Raw genomic sequence first — 15,539 nt, 5'->3', positions numbered from 1 at the left:
CTTATACATGTTGGTTTGGCAATGTAAAGCCACGACTAACTATTATTGTCACGAGATAGTATCTAAGAGGTACTTCTTAAATGTTTCGATAGCACCTGAATTGGTTTGGAGAGAAAATTTAATTAATTTCTACTTATGTTGAGTACGAATTTGGATACAATGTCACCCAACTGCTTTGAAGAAGATAATTCCTTCGCTTCATTTATGTAACTTTATCTGTTATATAGTTGTTAGCCGTCAGTTATTAAATATTAATTATTAGTTTTTATTTGTTATATAACGGTTTAAAGTGAAAGTGTTCGGTAAAAATAATTGTTTAATTAGCTGTTAAATTAAAATAAAAAAAAGTAAGGGGAACGATTTTATATTATCTTAAACGCTCTCTTAATATGCTACTATATATATATATATATATATATAATCTTACTGAACAATATAACTAATAAAAATAGTATTATGACCTAATCAAAATGCTAATTAAAATTGCTTTAAAAGTAGTTGCCGAACAAAGCCTTGATATGTTTAAAAAACTTAGTGAATATATAGAAAATATTTTCTTAGTTGAAAAGAAAACTAAGTCATTTTAAAAAGAGAATGACTTTCTCCTTTTACAAGAGAATTCTTTTTGGAAATTAAAAAATTTATTATAATCTTATAATCACTAACGATCTCCATTCACCAATATTATGGATAACTGGCATCTATAAAATTAATTATTATATATTTTTCCTTATATTTAACAATAAATTTTTAAAGAAGTGTTATTTAATGAATAAGGTGTTGATTAGAGTGGTAAGTGATCTCAATCCCCATAAAGGTGAAAATACAAGTTCAATACTCAGTGAAATGCACTTGATGGGAAGTTCAAAAACATTTACACTCTACGATCCAAAGAACCCTTCCTAATATTACTTAATTAAAAAATAAATAAATAAAGTGTTTTTTCACGTGTGATTAATGTTTAAATGCCCTACTGATACATGCAAAAAATTAAATGTAAATATATTAGATTAGTTGAATCTTAAATGCTTTTGAATTGAAAGATATCAAATAACTGTACCCACTAAATAGCCCCACAATTAGTTCAAAATTTTTTACAAGCATTTGGTTATTATTCATTATGCTGCTCATTTCGAATTCTGCACTTAATGTGTTCCAAGACTACATTGAATTCTTGTTCCTTAAATTTTTAATCCTTCGAACTACTGATATTTTGGTCCTACTTATAACCTGAGTTTGATCAATCGAAGTCTCATATCGTATTTCTCATGTAGGGTATAAGGAATTTCTTAAAGGGTTACCCTTATTTTATGGGTCTAATTTAGATTTTTGAGCTCTTGAAATTTTTTACATTTATATTCAATCGTATGTTATATATATTTGTGGGTGACAAAGTTTCAATAGGGATGTTCATAAGTAAGCTAGAGCTCAATTTTCAACTTTGGTGTTTCAAATAGTCTTCCAATCTTATATCTTGTCCCAAGAATCTCTTTTGCTAGTAGATCCTTCATAGTGCAAACTCCACTTGAAAAATGTAAAATCAACAGAAAGTTCACATAATTGACTTGAAAAATGTAAATTAATACAGTCTATTTTATGTTAGGGTAAGACTTTGCCTATGCTTGCTATGCAGGTAGTCTCGTATGTATACCAAGTTAATCTCTAAAGTTTTTCTTAAAAAATTATTATTGTTTTGTCCTTTTTTTCCCGGTGAATAGTCAGAAGTATCATCGTTGCATTGGTAGAGAATTTCGGATAACTATCAATATAAGAAGCTTTAACGATATGATTAACATGAGCAATCGGAGCTATGTCGACTTAGTCTCTTACAATGTTACAATAGGAGATTACCAGAAACATAAAATCATATGTCTTGAGAAGTGAATCCTAAATTAATTAACAATAGAATAACTAAAAGAGTATAATTGAATGAGCAGTAGACCTAGTATAAGCCAATCAATTTCATACAAAGTGCGTTTTAACATTCATTCACTTATAAACTCATGTCTATAGGTCACGAATTTAAAATTGATGGAGATGTGTCAGCTTTAATCAATTCAGTTTTGATTTATAATTTTAGGTTCGATTTTAGTTTTTGATTCAGTTATAGAAAATAAATTAATTTTACCAAACAAAAAAAAAATCCAAACCTGACTGATCGATTTAATTAGATTTAGAAAAAAAAAATGATATTTTAATTTTATGAAACAAAAGATAAATTCTTTTGAAGAAGATTTTTTTTTTTCTTGCAGTAACTATGCTCTTCACGGTTAATGAAGAATTTGAACTAGTAAAATTTGAAAAGTTAGAGGGTTTGTTAGATAATGACTTTCCAATTTCATATGAACAAATACTAAGCAAAATGCATAACATAGTGTATTTTGGAAACATTTTTGGAAAAAAAAAAATTAAAAGAGGGATAGAAATTTCAAATCACTAACTTAGCTAGACATTAAAAATGTTATGCTTAGATGACTTGTTCTATTAATGGACCGTCATAACGATGAGGATAATTTACTATTGGAACCTATAAAATATAATATATAATATATTTATTTTTGTGTCGGACAGAAACAAAGAAATGCGTACGTAATATACCATATTGCATGATGTACGTATATATAGCAGTCTCTTCAGCTTCCTTATTTACTGCAAATTAGGGTTAGGATAAAAGGCAATCAATGCTTTCACCCACAAGACGAATACAAAATTAGTTGCCTAGTCAGAAACTTTCTGTGTTTCGGTGCACTCATAAACTGGGGTTCCCTATTCTGACTTGGCATCAATCTGTTGGTTTCCCACAAACCCTGCTAGATATTGCACTCCTTCCGTTCCGTTAAATTTAATAATTATTAATATTTTTTTTGTTCTGTATTCCTTTCATTATAAAATATAAATCATTTTAATGTGATGATTTTATTTAAATATTTATTTTAAAGAATCATAAATAATGCAACAAAGCTAACCTCACGTACCTCTCATGTAAGAGATAATCTTACGCATCTCATAGCTGCGATGGCATGAAAGCTATTAAAATTAATAAGTTGAAATTAATTTGATGTGTAGAAATTAATAAACCACAAGAAAGTTGATCTGGCAATTAGGTCGGGTGTACTGAATTTTTAATTTGAATCTTATGTTGTGAATTAATCAGAAGAAGATGGTATGAGAAATACATTCAATATGGGCAAAATTGAAAAAAAAAAAGTTTAATATATTTTCAAAATCATAAACGAGCACTTAAGGTGAAACAATGTAAAATATCTATTTGTTACTATTAAAGTAGAACAGTGAGAGTATTGACTAAGAAATTAATATTAAACTGAAAAGAAGAATTGAATTGAACTGAACTGAATTGATGAGAAGGGAAGAGAAGTTGGTAATTGAGAGGTTGTGTGTTGTGTAGGATTAGGTTTCAATGTGTTAATGTTTGTTTGTAGTAGAAGGGGATTTTTGGGAGGCATTAAAGTGTTATCTACTTGCCACCTTAAATGCATGGCCCTCCTTTTAATGGGTTTGATGAACCCAATTTAAGAACCCTCTTAAGTAGTCACAACTCTCTTGCATGAGCCTAGCAATTCCAAAGAATTTAGGAATTCTAGTTGTTCTTGTTCTTCATTACACTTCCTTTTTCCTTACAAAATTTTCTCTGTTGGGTCTTTCTTCTTTTCTTTTCTTTTTTCTCTTCTTTTCAAACTGCAAATAAAATGTTTATATACTGAAAAGTTGAAGATCAAAAGGGTTTATTTGGGTTATGGGGCTTACTGAGTTATCTTTGGCTCCAACTCGTGTTTCAAATAGTTCATCTTCAGAATCTGAAAATAATGTTTCTTCTTCTAGTTCAAGCAGCAAGAAGAGGAAGTTTTTATCAGAGCATCACTTGCTCAAGAGTAGTAATAACAATGGAATGCCTTTCCCTATCCAAACAAGCGTTGATCTTCATGTTAAAGATCCTCTTCCTCTTGATTGGGAGCAATGCCTTGATCTTGAAGTCTCTCTCTCTTTTCCTTATTTAAATATTTCTTTGCATATATGTGTCTCTGTGATTTTATCTTCTCTGACCTTTCTAAAGAAACTAGCTAGATGTTATAGAGAAAATAGAATTTCCAAAGTAGCTAAAACCTTTACAATAACTCTTATTGTACCTAATTTATACAGTTTCGTAGTTAAAAGTTTGGTATATGTGGGCATTATTTATTTATAATGTAACTATTAATACTAATTATTGTTTTGCAGACAGGTAGAGTGTATTATCTGAACAGAAAGACATTGAAGAGGAGTTGGGACTGGCCAAAGGACCAAAAGGTGGACCTTGAACTCAACATTTCACCATTCTCTAATCAACATCTCACCATTCTTGAAGGCTCAAAGAAAAAGAATGGTCAAAAATCACAATCAAGAACTAATAATAATAATATGGTGGCATTAGCTTGCTTGAACTGCCATCTTCTTGTAATTCTGTCAAGAACCTCACCTTCTTGCCCTAATTGCAAGTATGTTCATTCCCTTCCTTCCACCCATCAAGCCCCACAGCCTAAAATCTCTCCTTCTTCTACTACTAAGTCACTCGATACTTTAAGCCTCTTGAACTAATTTTAATTATGTTAATTTTGAACATGGAATAGAGAAGAATTATGCAGAAGTGGCAAAATATGGTGACTTTGGATGGAGGAATTAATGATTGTGGTTTATATATATATAAAGATTTTAAGCTAGTCATGTTTTTTTCTTTTCTTTCTTTTTTTTTTATGATGATGATGTAATTATCAAAGAAAGTAAATAGCATCTATGGAAGTTGTTGCTTGTATTTATAACTGCTTGCTGTAATTAAATAGATTCTAATTTTCTTAATCATTTCTTTATCTCGAAGTCGCAATAATAATGGCTCGCATTTAAATAAAATTAGAGCGCCATATTAGTTAAAATATATAAATTAATATAATTAGAGAGTGTTAATCTTTTTAATTAGTATCATGGAGTCGAGCTATTTTTCTGCAGGACTTTCCTTACAGTATTTTCATCGCAGTAGAATTTAACTACTAAGTTCGGGATGAATTTGTCTGGTTCCTCTTAACACCGAAATAAAAGAGCTAAAAACATTATCGGTACAAGTGAAGAATATAATTTAATAAGCATGACTTTTTGGATTTGAACCCTCAAAACAATTGCTTTCTTCTTCTCTTCTTCTTCATTTTTTTTTTTTTTTTTTTTTGTTTAAAGAAAACATCTTTAGGCAAATCCTCCTGCATTTCACTATTTACACTTCTTGTAATTTTGATGAGAACCCAAGTGAAAGAAAAGAAGTTATTATCAAAGTACATGTATGGTTGAATGATGATTTAGATTATAACTAGAAATTCAGGGTTCTCTATGGTTTCATCATTTCAAGACAAAGTAAAGAAAGAAAACCAATATTGGGAAACTACAATACAGTGAAGACGAGATTGTGAATCGGTGAAGTGAAGTGGGTGTAAGGAAAGCCACAAAAATACTATAAATCTGATGCATAGGGATCTGTGCTAGTTTCTTGGGCTCCATGCATTGCATTGCATGCTGCTCTTTAATCTTCTTCTGACACGCACGGTGGGGTTTTAATGTGACAGTTTTAGTACTTTAGAGAGTTTCTTCCCACTCTCACCTTCCGCTTTTATGGCTTTATAAAATCTTTTGTACGATTGACAGAGCTTTTGGTTTTTATGTTTTTAACTTTTCAACTCTACCTCCTCCAGAGTTTTTGGTGTTAAATTAATTAATACCATTTAGAACCAAATTAGTTTTTAATTGATCATTAACATTAACTAAAATGTTTAGAATTTTGTTGGATTAAAAATTAAGTCAATTCAAAAGGTTTCGATAAGAATTATAATCGAGATAGTATTTGAGCGGAAACTTTCTAATTTTAGTTCTTGTTTCGATGATTAATTATTAATTTATTAAGTGTAACTTCAAGATTAGTTCATCCTCAACTTGGTTGGTTGATGTCAACCATTTCAGTAGGTTGATGAAAAAAAAGTACTCCTTTTGAAGGAATGAGATGTGCAACAATGTTTTCAAAGGACAAAGGACAGTACACGTTGTCACCTTCCAAAACAATTACCTATATCGAATTTATGGCTCCACGTGTGAATCAAATTAATAAAATTAAAAATTTTATAAAAATTATTCTTATTTTATCTTTTTTTTTTTTCCCTCTAGTATATGGTTAAAAATACATTTGTATCAATAAAAATTATATTTTCATTGATTTAATCTATTGGTAAGACCATAAATCCAATTTAAGTAAGTAAATCTAGATTAACTTAGCCCGAGGTGAGCTATCCATCAATACAAAATGTATTTGGTATTAAATTATTAATATTTGCTACCAAGAAATTGAGATATTAGCAAAATGTTTGGTCTTGTCAGTCATATCCTTAAGCTTTTCTTTATGGCAGATTAGCAAAATGGGCTCTAATAATTCAAGAACTCGACATTCGCTATACATCACAAATGGCAGTGAAAGATCAAGCATTTGTTCACCGGCTGGGCTGTGGACTTCAATTTGTGAAGAATAGCGCCGGCTGAATTTCTGGAAAATTTGACATTTTTCAACCCCAAGCCCGGCCTGTGAACAGGCTACAAATTGTCTCGTAGATCATCTTATCTTGTATAGCGAGGAATTTTTTGAAAATCTCCCCAATAACGATGTGCTTTTCACTGAAAATTGGCAAATTATGATGTATAAAAACTCTTAGTCATAGGCATTTTCGTCGTTTCGAAAATATTTCTCATGTAAAATTGTATTTAAATATTGTTTTCTTATTTCATTATTTCTCATGTAAAATTATATTTAAATATCGTTTTCCTATTTCATTTTCACGTTTCCACGATGTTTCCCATGTAAAATTATATTTTAAATATCATTTTCTTATTCCATATTTTTCCGTTTCCATGCAACATGGTACGCAAACATGGTCATGATGGTGTAGGATCATCTAGAGATTTTTGTTTTGCCTAAAGGAGAGATCTCATCCTATTCCTTCAACCTAACCTGTAACTTTTTCCAAAAAAGTAGCCTAATGCTAAGCTGTGATTTTAGGACTGAAGATGGCAGTAGAGATGAACACGAATCACATTCAAGTCTTTCAAAATTCTAAGTTGGTAAAATTAATGTAAAATTTTATATCTATCTTGAAGTTGGAAATATCACATACCTTAAATACTATGATGTTGCGAAAATTTTACATACCTTAAATATTATGATGTTTTGCCCAGACCCAGTTTATATGGACATGAACTGGGTGCTTTGAAAAATAGCACAAACCTACATGTGACATGAACCTATGTAAGCACTTAAAAGCGGCTTTGTTAGGTTGCTGATAGGCCATGTCTAGTTTTATTCGTATACATGAGGAAATATTTGGCAGCAGCAAGAAATACAAAGCTCAAAACACCAATTTTAACTGAAAGCGCTATACCAGACAAGTTGCGCTTGCTTGTGTCTGTTCCATTAGATTCAATCCGGCTAGAAGACCTTATCTGGGGTTTCATAAATGATGAATACTTTTCAATATCTGCTGGAGTTAATGCTGGATTCAGCGATTGCTTCACAGTCTGGAAATGACGGTTGCACACAACAGTTGCAGATATGTCTTCCCTCAGAGCTACAATTCCAGCTTCCCGACAAAGACCTTCTAGTTCAGCTCCTGTGAAGAGTTCTGTATCTTCTGCTATGCTTCTCAGGTCAACATCGTTACTTATCTTCATGTTACGTGTATGAACAGAAAGTATCTCATACCGAGCCTCTAAATCTGGTGGTGGTACATAAAGCACCTACAAGTTCATAAAACTAACTTAAAACACGGTTCTATAGCTGCAAGTTAATATCTTGAACTTTATTTCCTACCACTGTAAAACAACCAAGGGCATGAAAAAGTCTTGGACCATTTCAATACAGATCATTTTCATCTTTTCTTTTCGAAAATCACTGTTAGCTTTGTCAGGAACTTTTTTATATTTTAGTGAATTTTATAGAACTTTTTTTACAGTTGATCAAAGAAAAATTATATTTCAGTCTTAATAGCCATGTCTTAATCAATATTTATAGTCTTATGAAACAATATGCAGTAATTTTACCTTTTATTGGACTAGATGGAAGAGGAACAATAGTCAATAAGGGAACTCCATATGAGAATTATATAAATGATTTTGGCAAAATACCATTCAAAGTACAAGGATGGGGCTGTTGTTCATAATTCAGTAATTTTATAGTTTTGTGAGGATGTAAGCTATGATTTCTGACTCAAAGTCGATTTACTTGTGTTTGAAGATTGATTAAAATCCTAATTAATCCAGCGGTCAATTAAGATAGGGATATTTGAGAAGTCTACTATTACTTGGATTGCAGATTACTTTTGAGTCTACAAGTACCTATGGTTGAAAGGCAGTGGAAATGCAATTCAAACCCTATAAAGTGAGGCTTTCTTCATGTTTGCAGAAGCTTTACTTGTAAATCAATCCATTTCAAGTTCTAAATACAAACTTCTATTTGTACCAATACCCAAGTGTGAGCAGGAAGGATGGGGGACAAGGAGAAAAGGGAAAGGTGGTGAAAGAAAAAGAAATGATGTATATGAACTTATTTATTTAAAATCAAAAATATTTTTCTTTTTCCAATTTTGACCTGTTCAGTAGAGTTGCAACTAAGTTTTCAATTTAGGGGAAAATTGAAAATTTTATGAGAATCAATTGAAGTCACAAATAAGTAGGCAACATTTGGATCTTTTTTTTTCCATCATTTGGCCTTGTTTTTTCATTTTCAAGACTACAGAGAGAAAAATAAAGGATAAATAAAGTTTGTGTCTACTGCAATCACCAAGGATATGAGAAGTAGAGAAGTCAGAGTTCTTACTAAATCAAAGCGTCCCGGACGCATAAGTGCAGCATCAATTGCATGAGGACGATTTGTGGCAGCTAATACAAGGATTCCCTAATAGATTCGAACAATCATTCAGATTATAAGAATCAAGGTAGATATTCATATCCAACTTCTCACACATATAGTTTCAAGTTGAATAGAAAGCTTAATCATGTAATGAGTGCTTACCTTAGCTTGTTCCAGACCATCCATTTCAGTTAATAAAGTAGATAGAAGCCTCTCTCCTACTGTGGTACTATTACTTGAACTACCACCCCTGCCATTGAACAAAAGGACTTTTCAGAATGAGTTAAGACTTCAGAAACCCCAATTCCTAAATGGATGAAGAGAAAATTCCACTTATTTCAGCAAATGCCTATGATAGCATAGGTCAGAGTTCTGTTTCTCCTACTCCCAAAGCAGTATAACATTTCCATTCAAGGATGGAAATCACAAGCCCACGTAAGCACTACATGGGAATATGGAGTTGGGCAGTAGTTAAAAAACCCAAGAAATGTAAATTCCCATGGAAACTAAACAAGTGAATGTTACATCTCAAATCACTTTTTCAAGTGATTCTGGTAACCAAATAATTCTCATTACTAATGTCACTTCTCTCAAAACAGACAAACACAGAATCACACAGAACAATTATTGACAAACAGAAAACATACTAACCGTTTTGCAGCTACAACATCAGCCTCATCAAAGAATATTATGCTTGGAGCTGCAAGGCGAGCTCTTTGAAATGTATTTCTCAACAATGCTTCACCCTCTCCAACATACATCGAATATAATTCTGCACCACTGATTTACAGTTTCTAAGTACTCAAGAAGTAAGAATGACACATATCTGTCTGGGTTTGACAAAGTCAGAAGCTGAATTCTTAAGAACAATGAGAATAACAGACGACAAAAACCTCAGATGATGTGAGCATAGAATATCAAGTCTCTAGCAGTTTAATAACATGGTCAAAACAACATATATCAAAAGGCACTTATATGTCAAGGCAAGCACTTTTATCCTCAAAAAAGACAACAGAACACAGAAGAGAGATGAAAAACAAAATTTAAGCATTCAAATCAACACCATTGTGGGTCTCTTGTGCTTAGAATTCTTAAAAAAAGATATTAATTCTTAGTGTGATAGTTAGTGTATGTTTGGTGTTGGTGGTTGGACTGTTTCTGGCCAACTGTGTTTGCACTATTTAAGGCTTAGCAAAAAGCTAAACCTTTTTGCATGAGATGATTCACCATTTCGCTTCCAGTCTACATCAGGTTTACCTAAACCATGGTTTTCCAAAAGCATTTGAAAAAAAAAAAAATACATAATATATAAAAAATTCAAAATGCATTTTCGAAAAAACAACTCTGAACTCAATCCTAAAATGGCTATTAGTTGGTCTAGAAAGAAATAAGGTGTATTATTTAATATGATAGAATGGTTAAAAAACCAATACAAGGTCCAACTGCCATTCAAATTCAATTAGGAAAGCTCTCATATTTTCTATACAGTGGCCTCTTGTATTCATTGATTAGCCAGATCTTTTGCTAGGATCGACTTTGTTGGGTGCATTAATATAGAATAGATTACCTACCTCGTTAGTTTTTCTACAAGACTAGCATCGTTCAGCATACAATAGGATTTGTTACCCTGAACAGAATAGCTTGTAACTTTCGTACTAAAGTACTAACCATCGCGTTCATAGAAGTGTTCCTAATCAGGAGGAAAAACCAAGCCAAAAGGGGAAAAAGGGTGCAAAAATCAACCCATGAATGCAAGATATGATATTCAGGGCCGAACTAATGGTTCTACTTGGAGCAAACAAAAATCAACTCCCAAAATTATTTTTTCCTTGAACCACAGAATTTTTAGATAAGATATGACCAAAGTTCAATCATCAGTATTTAAACAGGCCCCGATGTTCTTCCATGCAAGAATCATTAATTGTGGAATATTGCTGAATTCTCATGATTAAAAACATCTGCGTTGACGGAAGTATTCTTTTTCTGATGCAACCCAACCAAGACTATTATGGTGAAGCTCCATTTTAAGGCTAGAAGAAGACCATACCTCAAGGAGAAAAATGAACCTTGGGCAGCATTAGCTGCAGCTTTAGCAAGAGTAGTTTTTGAGCATCCCGGGGGTCCATGTAGGAGAACACCACGAATAGGTGATATACCCATCCTTGAAAATGCAGCAGAATGTTTAATAGGCCACTCAACAGCTTGTTGGAGCTTTTTCTGTCAACAAAATATAGTAACAAACTTCAAATCTGTCATATACAAGCATGCATCACTAATATTCGGCAAGAGTCTAGACATAAAACAAATATATATAGACCTTCAAATCCTTCAGTCCACCAATATCTTCCCAAGAAACCTTGGGGACTTCCACAGTCACACCTCTTGTTATGCTGGGCCCCACCACAGATCTTGCACGCTTCCAGTCTTCCATTGTCAAGCGAAACACACCAGCATTTTCATTTGCCTCTGAAGACTTAAGAGCAGACATTGTAGCCTCACGACATAAAGCTTCTAGATCAGCCCCAACATATCCATTACAAGATGCAGCAATTGCTTGCAAGTCAGCATCACGTTCCAAAGGAAGTTTTTTAGTGTATAGCTGAACACAATAAACACAGAAAACAAAATTACACCTCTTACCTTATTAGTCCTCATCCAAGAGAAACAAGCAACAATACTAGTTACTTGTACGCTATGTTTGGAGCTAAATTAGCATATAATTCATTTAATTTCCAAACAAATTCTACTGTGGATCTCATTTGCAAAAATAATTCTGCAAAAAATTGCTAGTGGATTCTGTTAGGAATTCAAATGTAATTGAATCATTATATTCGGTAGATATACCAAGACGAGAATTTCTATAATTTATATTGGGAATTAAGGATAAAGACTGGGAATAACAAGGAAAGTTATTACTACCAATTCACCTAATCAAACAATATATAATTCAAGTGTTGGACAATTCATTTGCTATTTTGGTAGAATCGCTAACGGTGTAGCAAATTCCATAAATTTGAATCCTGAGAATTGCAAATGAATTTTTATGAGGTTACAAAAATAACAAATATGCCATCATAAATGAATTTCATACATTTCCATATTCCAAGCATAACAGAAGCAGAAGTAGAAATTCATTTTTATGGAATAACTATGGTATAATATTCATTTTTATGGAATCACTATGGTATAATATTCAAAAACCTTAAGAGGTTAATGCATGTTGCCACAAAATTGGCCCATATAATTAGCATAATCAAAATACAAATTTTTATTTTTTTTAACCTTTAGAATTTGTAATCGTTCCTCTTCTGTAGGAGTAGTAACTTCTATTTCAGCATCAAAACGACCTGACCTTCTTAGTGCAGGTTCAATTGCATCAACTCTGCACAGAGAAATAATTTGTTACAAGCCACACTGGAAACAAACATTTAAGTTCAGTCATGGAAAAGTCATTTAAATGGCCTAACTAATCAAGCTTAGCTAAACCCACACAACTGTTCAGCTAGAGTGCCCAGTTATGGGTTCTCCAGCAATTTAGCTACGTATTTGAGAAGGATTGGAAACAAGAACAGGACTTAGTATTTGACAATGCCATGTGGTGCACATTTCTCAAGCATGATATACAAAAGCAGTTTCATACGTAGCACAATATAGCTAGTGCCTCTTAACCATCCCTCAAACATGCCATCAGAAGGTAACATTGAATGTACTGAAACAATTTTGATGCCATTAAACTTAAGAGATTAGTACACAAATCAAACTGGCAATTCAGACAATCAAACATTTATATACTTATAACAAGTACAGTAGAAAACCTTTAAAAGGAACAAAAAGGCACCACCTTTTCACTTAGCAATTTTATATATAAAATCTAAGTTCATCAGAAAGTAAAAATTACAAGAAAATCTCTGCATCCGATAGTTTCTTTAATACAACAGATCCTCAATAAGTAAAAGTGAGAAAACAACCTGTTAGTTGATGTAACCACAATAACTTGCAATGAACTTGTAGACAAGCGTTTATTAGCATCCATCAAAGTCGATAGTTGAGAGGTTACACGGACATCCTGCTCCCGTCTGCATTTGAAGGCCTAATTTAAATATCTGTGAGGACTTTACCTTCCCCCCTACTCTAATCAAGGTAAAATATACCAAAAGAGAACAAGGACAAACTGGAAAGAGTTACCAGTAAAAGAATAGCTTTTTTTTTTTCTTTTTCCATCTTATAGAAAGCATAGTATTAAAGATTACAGAAACCAATAAATATAAACAAATCAAACAGATGTCATCTTTCTCCCATACCTTGAATCACGACGTGGACACAGTGCATCTATTTCGTCGATGAAAATCACAGATGGCTTGCCTGACAGTGCATGAGATGTTGCCTCTGAAAATGCCTCACGCAAAATTTTCTCACTTTCTCCAGCATATGCTTTATGAACAGAATGTGGACTGGGAGGGCATTTGGCAAGAAAATTATGACAATAGTTTAAGCATAACTACTGGAGAACAACAACAAAGGAATTAATGTAAATTTACTACCTGATGACAATTAAATGTGCACCACATTCACGAACAACAGCTCGTACCAAACTTGTCTAGCATTAAAAATCAAAGTAAGATAAGATAAAATAAAATAAAACTGAACAGCACCATATACCCAGAAAAGATGGTGTTGGATTACAAAATTGAGCAGAATTTGTAAAACACACGAATATTTAACTTAAAAACTGTATATACATTATCTAAATGTATGTCTCCAAGGCTCTGCTTTCTTCAATAGAAAACCAATTGTGTAACAAAATAAAGGAACTATCTTCTAGTTTGCAGGGTCAAACACCTAAAAACACCTACATTGCTCAGAGTTTTGACAATATAGATCACAATAATACCTTTCCAGTCCCAGGTGGACCATATAAAAGCAAACCTCTTGGCCACTGAAGCAAAACAAATGATTAGTTAATTAAAGCCAAAACAAAAAGCACAAGAACCAAAATTTGCAATTTTCATACCAAAAAAAAATACAGCAAGTTAAAAGTGTGTATAGTTCACTTACTTTCAGACCAAGCCTTTTCGCTTCATTGGGATAAAGAATAGGGAAAGTTATGAGTTCTCTTAGAGCTTCAAGGGCTGCATTATTCCCAGCAATTGCTTCTTCAGCTCTCCACTCCTTATTCTCGGTTTCATTTGTGTTATTTATATCATTACTACTACTGCTGCTGTGTGTTTCCATCTGATAGATAGAAAAGACAATCTTTAACCATAATGAACCCAAAAAATTGACAGCCAAAATCCAAAGTAGTATATTAACTTGATAAATTTCTCTTATAGAAAAACAAGTTGAACTCCATTAAACACTGTCAGTTCAATTCAAATACAACTAGAAGAGCACTGTTGAGAGCTAAACCCTAAACACATACAAGATAATGTGAAACAGTTAGCTGATACCTGACAGTGAAGTGCCTTTAGCTATAAAGAGAGATTAACCAGAAGCAAACTAATCCTCACCTGGAACTTGAATCAATTTAAAATTAGCTATAACAGTTTATATGGCTTTCAGGCGATAACTACGGAGAGATGGAGAAAGGCTAAGACGACGACGGTGAAATTTCCGGTGACTGATATTGTTGCAGGTTGTGACGAATTTATTTATGCGCCTCCGTGTCGAGGAAAAGCAGAGCGGCAGACTCTCGTATTTCAGATACGAAACGGTTTCGTTTCAGTTTTCTTCACATTTTGTAAAATTACAAAAAGAACTCAGATTTTTCGAAGCTTTTCACAAAATAATTTCTTCATTCCTAGTATTGTGTATTCAGAGAATTACCTTTAGGCTGTAACAATGTTTGTTGAGCAATTCACAAAATAATTTCTTCATTATAAAATAAAATTAATTATTAAATTTTCATAATTCAAAGTTAACACAATTGATAAATGAATATTTTTATACCAATACTATTAGAGTATTACTAGTATTTTGTATGACGTGCGTTGCACATTGATCATACTCATTATATACTCATTTTTTATCTATATAATATTAAATCATAAGTTTTATTTAGATTAAAATAAATAAAAGTGATTAATTCGTATTATATTTTGCCGTACAAACTACTTACAATGCTACTTATTATGTACATAATTATATTTTTATATAATGAAGTGATTTTAGAATAAAATTCAACTCGATCCTTAGACATAATCATTTAGTCCATAATTTATAAACGCATATTTTTAAAACCCTAATAGGTACTCAAAAAGAAAATCAAGTCATCACTTATTCTTCAAATCCTGCCATCGACTCCAAATAAATAAAATTTAAATTGTTTACAATCTCATATTTAATTATGTAAATTCTATTTGAAAAATTACTTTTTAAAAAATATATAATATATTAATAAAAATAATATTTTTTTTCTTCTTTTTTTACTTCTCTCCTAAATAAAATATAATATATATTATATTTTAAATTTTATTTTTTAAAACATATATCCATTCGTATCATAGAAACATAAAGAAAAAAAATATTAATAAAAAGATATATTTTCTTTCTTTTTTCATCAATATCCTAAAAGAATTAAATATTTAATAAATAAAATAAAAAAAATTTTTCAAATATC

General features: G+C 31.8%; 2 protein-coding genes across 3 annotated transcripts; one reads left to right on the top strand and one right to left on the bottom strand.

Annotated features, from left to right (window-relative positions):
* The first annotated feature begins 3,222 nt into the window (after positions 1 to 3,222).
* LOC105629293 (uncharacterized) lies at positions 3,223 to 4,851 on the top strand. The gene is made up of 2 exons (XM_012210857.4): positions 3,223 to 3,991; positions 4,237 to 4,851. The coding sequence occupies exons 1-2, from the start codon at positions 3,755 to 3,757 to the stop codon at positions 4,591 to 4,593; spliced, it is 594 nt and encodes a 197-aa protein (XP_012066247.1). The 5' UTR covers positions 3,223 to 3,754; the 3' UTR covers positions 4,594 to 4,851.
* A 2,269-nt stretch (positions 4,852 to 7,120) lies between these two features.
* On the bottom strand, positions 7,121 to 14,680 carry CDC48B (cell division cycle 48B). 2 transcript variants are annotated; one of them, XM_012210859.4, is made up of 13 exons: positions 14,371 to 14,680; positions 13,979 to 14,155; positions 13,815 to 13,859; positions 13,465 to 13,520; positions 13,225 to 13,374; positions 12,892 to 12,999; positions 12,206 to 12,305; positions 11,241 to 11,522; positions 10,971 to 11,140; positions 9,575 to 9,703; positions 9,086 to 9,173; positions 8,891 to 8,968; positions 7,121 to 7,812 (listed from the first exon to the last, which is right to left on the bottom strand). In XM_012210859.4, the coding sequence occupies exons 2-13, from the start codon at positions 14,153 to 14,155 to the stop codon at positions 7,348 to 7,350; spliced, it is 1,848 nt and encodes a 615-aa protein (XP_012066249.1). In that variant the 5' UTR covers positions 14,371 to 14,680; the 3' UTR covers positions 7,121 to 7,347. The 2 variants fall into 2 exon arrangements, with proteins under 2 accessions (XP_012066249.1, XP_012066248.1); XM_012210858.4 differs by having other exon boundaries at positions 14,431 to 14,679.
* Between the last annotated feature and the right edge of the window lie 859 nt (positions 14,681 to 15,539).

Source organism: Jatropha curcas, chromosome 1, assembly GCF_041381405.1.
Source record: "Jatropha curcas cultivar XTBG-Jc1 chromosome 1, XTBG_Jcur_1.0, whole genome shotgun sequence".
In the NCBI taxonomy this organism is placed as follows: domain Eukaryota; kingdom Viridiplantae; phylum Streptophyta; class Magnoliopsida; order Malpighiales; family Euphorbiaceae; genus Jatropha; species Jatropha curcas.
This window is presented reverse-complemented; position numbering and strand designations above follow the sequence as displayed.